At 35.9% G+C, this 5,477-nt stretch overlaps 1 protein-coding gene across 1 annotated transcript; it reads right to left on the bottom strand.

Moving 5' to 3' along the window:
- Positions 1–3,270: 3,270 nt before the first annotated feature.
- Positions 3,271–5,257, bottom strand: LOC113000209 (uncharacterized). The gene is made up of 5 exons (XM_026126885.1): positions 5,254–5,257; positions 4,340–4,491; positions 4,108–4,165; positions 3,831–3,916; positions 3,271–3,498 (listed from the first exon to the last, which is right to left on the bottom strand). Exons 1-5 carry the CDS (start codon positions 5,255–5,257, stop codon positions 3,271–3,273), a joined length of 528 nt encoding a protein of 175 aa, XP_025982670.1.
- Between the last annotated feature and the right edge of the window lie 220 nt (positions 5,258–5,477).

The raw sequence follows: 5,477 nt of genomic DNA, 5'->3' as shown, positions 1-5,477 counted from the left end.
TCCACGAGGAGTAAAACCCCTCAAACAATTTCACATAATCATATAGGAAGAATTTCAATACAATAAACTGTTGGGATTCAATCAATCAGCCTAATTTCATTCTAATAGACAATCATTGATCCTAACCACATGCATTCTATTCATGTAGAGAAATTATTGTATAGAGATGAGTAGAATCCCTTTGTGTTCCCATACTCAAAATCATGATGAAAACTAGATCCGGAAGTGTACTTGGATTAGCCATAATGGAATGATGATGATGAAAGGTTGATCAGAAAATTTGTTTTATGATATTCCAATTGTAGAGAGCCCTTATCTTTCCTTCTCTGGAATTTTCTATTCTGGCGGGGATAAAGAGAAGTTGTATGCGTTGGGTTGCATTACGTTGCTTTCTTCAAATGGAAACCATAACCCCTTATATTGGTAACTGCCATCAGTTACCCCAACTTTGATAATTGTAATTTGGCCCCTCATCAAATTATAATATCACTAGTATCTACACAATTATCCTTTCATGACATAGATGTCCTCAGCCATATTTTTATATTAATTAGACCACTTTAATATTTAGGCTAATTATATAATGGCCCTAACTCATTCAATTATGATATATATATATATATATATATATATATATATATATATATATATATATATATATATATATATATATATGTATGTATGTATGTATGTATGTATGACCCAAAATTACTAACAATCTCCCGCTGGTCACAAATATATATATCCTTAATCCTTATGAATGTGTTAGACTTTATGAGCTGAAAATTTCCCATTACATGCCTTGAGCATATTCCAAAAATCTTGTCCATTGATTACATCTGCATGTAGAATCAAAGCAGTTTTCATTGTATCAATCACAACTAAACCCATCAATGATCACTAATGCTGACAGAATCAAATGACATAGACTCATCATGAAATTTGTAGCATGAAAATTACGTGAAGGTGGTCTGTACACGTCTATTTTCAACTGGTCCTACTTTACCTCAATGAGATCATTTAATAACCTTAATGTTCAAAGTGTAATAACTGGATAATAAACCATATATATTCAACCAAATATATCCAAAAGTTGATGTATGCATACATAAAATCTAACAGAACATAAAATACATAAAAGTGACTAACTCCCACTAAACCAAAGATTCCTCAAAACTATAAAACACCCATGTGAGCAACATGCTCATGAAAGACCTTGGGTGGAAGTCCTTTAGTAAGAGGATCTGTTATCATGGAGTTTGTCCCTAAGTGTTCTATGGAAATTTGTCCACTTTGTACCCTTTCCTTAACAACTAGGAACTTGATGTCAATATGGTTCGACTTGGTTGAACTCCTATTGTTGTTAGAATACAATACAACTGATTTGTTGTCACAATATAACTTAAGTGGTCTTTCAATTCCTTCCACAATTTGCAGCCCTATGACAAAATTTTTCAACCATATTCCATGATTTGATGCCTCATAGCATGCCATAAATTATTCCGCCATGGTGGATGAAGTAGTAAGGGTTTGCTTGGCACTGCACCAAGAAACGGCACCACCGGCTAACATGAAAATGTAACCTGAAGTGGATCTCAAACTATCTAGGCATCCTGCAAAATCCGAGTCAGAATACCTAGTGATCTCCAACTGATCTGACCTCTTGTATGTGAGCATATAGTACTTTGTTCACTTCAAATACCTCATAACCCTTTTGGCTGCTTTCCAATGATCCATTCCTGGATTGCTCAAATATCTTCCTAATACCCCAACTATGTATGCTATATCCGAACGCGTACATACTTGGGCGTACATCAAACTCCTTACAGCTGATGCATAGAGACTCTTCTGCATTTCTTGAATTTCTAAATTTCCTTTTGGGCACTGTTTGAGACTAAACATGTCTCCCTTAACAACTGGAGTATCCCCGGATTTACATTCCTGCATGCCAAACCTTTTATGTACCTTTTCAATATAGCTCCTTTGTGATAATCCTAGAATACCCCGAGATCGATCTCGGTGTATCTGAATTCCTAATACAAAGGAGGCGTCACCAAGATCTTTCATTTCGAAGTTTCTTAATAGAAATCTCTTGGTTTCGTGCAACATGCCTATACCATTAGTGGCAAGCAGTATGTCATCAACATATAAGACTAGGAAAATGTATTTGCTCCCACTGAATTTGTGATACACACAATCATCAACAAGATTCATCTCGAAACCAAATGAGAGAATTACTTGATGAAATTTGTGGTACCATTGACAAGATGTCTGTTTTAGCCCATAAATGGACTTTGTCAGTTTGCAAACCATATTCTTTGGGTCTCCTGACACAAAGTTTTCTAGTTGCACCATATAAATTGTCTCATCAATGTTGCCATTGAGAAATGTCGTCTTGACACCCATTTGATGAAGCTCCAAATCATAATGTGCAACAAGAGCCATGATTATCCTAAAAGAGTCTTAAGATGAAACTGGAGAGAAAGTCTCTTTAAAGTCAATCCCTCCAAACCTTGTTGTCTTGCATGGACTTATACTCCTCATTCATTGCTTCAATCCACTTTTCTGAGTTGGAACCTTGCATGGCTTGATGAAAGTTGATTGGGTCATCTTCCATCATACCATTATTTTCCTCATGTTCCTGGAGAAATACCACATAATCATCTAGAATAGCACTTCTCCTTTCTCTTGTAGATCTCCGCAAAGGTATTGGCTCATGAAGCATAGGTTCTTGAGGATCTTGAGTTTATTCTTCATGACCGACCAAATTATCTTGAGTGGGGGATTCAATAAAAATATCTTGTAGAGGTTCCGGATTTGCTTTATCAAAAGCAACTGTATGAATCGGTTCTGGAATTGTTACTGATTCTTCCTTTAAGACAAAGTCTTTAACCTTATTCTTCCCCCCAAACTCAATATCCTCAAAGAATGTAGCGATTCCCGTCTCAAAAATTGTCTTTAATTTGGGATCATAAAATTTATAGGCCCTAGATCTTTTAGAATAACCAATAAAGTAGTTGCTTACTGTTCGGGAGTCCAATTTCCTTTCATTTGGCTTATAAGGCCTTACCTCAGTTGGACATCCCTATACATGAAAATGTTCAGACTAGGATTTCGCCCAACCCAAAGCTCATAAGGTGTTTTGGCAGCTGCCTTGGTTGGCACTCTATTTAGAATGTAAGCTGCAGTCTTTAGTGCCTCTCCCCAGAGTGACTCAGGTAAGTTAGAATGACAAATCATGCTTCTTACCATATCCTTAAGAGTTTTGTTTCATCTTTCAGCCACACCATTCATGTTAGGTGACCTCGGCATGGTGTACTGTGGGACGATTCCATATTCCTCTAGGTACCTGGCAAAAGGCCCCAGACGTTGGTCACCTGAACCGTCATATATGCCATAGTATTCACCACCACGGTCAGATCTGACACACTTTATTCTTTTGTTGAGTTGATTTTCAACTTCAACTTTAAATGTTTTGAACACATCCAAAGATTGTGACTTTTCATGTATAAGAAACAAGTATGCATATCTAGAGTAATCGTCTATGAATGATATAAAATATTGTTGACCATTCCATGAAGGTGTAGGAAATGACCCACAAATGTCTGTATGTATCAATTCCAAGATGTCTGTAACTCTATATGCACCTAATTTCTTTCTTTTGGTCTGTTTACCTTTAATGCATTCAACACAAACGTCAAAGCTTGTGAAATCAATGGAATCCAAGATTCCGCTTAACACAAGTCGTTCAATTCTGCTCTTAGAAATGTGACCTAAGCGCTTATGCCATAATGCTCCTGAGTTTGTATTATCAATTCTACGCTTAGTACCATGCAATAGGATTCACCATAGGAAGCTACAGTATCAAGTAAATATAGATTATCATTAACCAAGGGTGAACCAGTTCCAACAATATCTGAATTAAAAGACAACCTAAAAACACATTGTTTCCAAATGACCACAAATAACCCAATTTGTCCAAATAAGAAACTGAAACCAAATTCCGTCTAAATGACGGTACAACAAAAGTGTCTTTCAAATCCAAATAAAAACTAGTACATAGAAATAATCTAAAGTGCTCTATAGCTTCCGCTTCCACCGATTTACCATCTCCAACATAGATCCATCTTTCAGAATCAATTGGCTTCCGGTAGCTTAGACAACCCTACATTGAAACACTGATGTTATTAGTGGCACCAGAATCTAACCACCAAGTGTTTCCAGGTACTTAAGCTAAATTGACCTCAGAACAGACCAAAGTAAGAAACATACCCTTCTTTGCACGCTAAGCATGATATTTGGTACATTTCTTCTCTACACGTCCAAGCTTACTACAAACGAAACAGTTGTCACCCTGATTTTGTTTCTTTTGTCCTAGACCCTTAGCAGCTTCATTCTTGGGCTCCTCAGTTCTTTTTCTTTTGCCCTTGTCTTTAGAGGTACTCACAACATGAGCACTTTCAGTCCTTCCTTGCTTCAACCTTTCCTCTTCTTGCACATACAATATGAAATGAGCTCATTAAGAGATCATTTCTTCTTTTGACATTTATAAGAGATCTTAAACTAACTAAACTGTGAAGGTAGAGAAATTAGCACTAAATGAATAAGCAAGTATTTTGATAGCTCAAGCTTTAGTGCCCTTAATTTTGAAGCAATATTTGACATTCCCATAATGTATTCCCTAACATTTCTTTTGCCTTGATAGTTCATGGAAATCAAGTTCTGAAGGAGAGTACTTGTTTCCGCCTTATCGCTTTTTGCAAAGCACTTTTTCAATTTCAGTAAGAAATTCTTAGGCACTAGTTATATCATCTAAAACAATGCTCCTAAAGATCTTAGGAATGCGACGCTTAATGATCATAAGACTCATGCGATTTGAGTGATCCCACTTCTCATGAAGTTTCCTCTGTTAAGAGATTGTGGAATTCGTAGGAGAAGGGGGTTTCTCAATCCTTAATGCAAGGTCTAGATCTATGCAGCCAAGAACAATTTGAATGTTCTATTTCCAGTCCTTAAAATTTGCACCATTAAGAACTGGAACCGAATTCAAATTAGCAGATATAGAAGCAACAACTGTAAAGATCAAAATAATAAAATAAGCTCACATAAAATGCATTTAAATAATGGTATATCTCATCTCAAGATATCTAGAGCACCGTTAATATCAAGTCTTTGGACAATGGTATTAATTGCTAGTGATATCCTTGTTGTAATGGTCAAACATTAATAATAGAAGCATATCAAATAACAAACCCATCTTTTGATGTGACTTATCATTCATATTCAAAACCTCATAATTATCACATGTTTAACATCACAGGTGTGTGACTTAGTTAAATGATAACTTTTCTTTGGACCAATCACCATTCATATAAATAATCACACACGTTAACATTTAACATTTCTCATTAACAATGTACGCAAGAGAGGTCACTTTGGTGATATCTTGATTCAATTAGCTCAGTTAAATGCTGAAT

This window comes from Glycine max, chromosome 18 (genome assembly GCF_000004515.6).
Source record: "Glycine max cultivar Williams 82 chromosome 18, Glycine_max_v4.0, whole genome shotgun sequence".
In the NCBI taxonomy this organism is placed as follows: Eukaryota; Viridiplantae; Streptophyta; class Magnoliopsida; order Fabales; family Fabaceae; genus Glycine; species Glycine max.
Note: the sequence above shows the minus strand (reverse complement) of the source record. Positions and strands in the feature narration are given on the sequence as shown.

Bases quoted from the DNA above. Each gene is read 5' to 3' on its own strand.
- LOC113000209 (XM_026126885.1), bottom strand. The intron at 3,917-4,107 runs GTAAATCGGTGG...CTTTTAATTCAG, and splicing joins ATGGATCTATGTTGGAGATG to ATATTGTTGGAACTGGTTCA. The intron at 3,499-3,830 runs GTACTAAGCGTA...ATACATGAAAAG, and splicing joins ATGGTGAATCCTATTGCATG to TCACAATCTTTGGATGTGTT.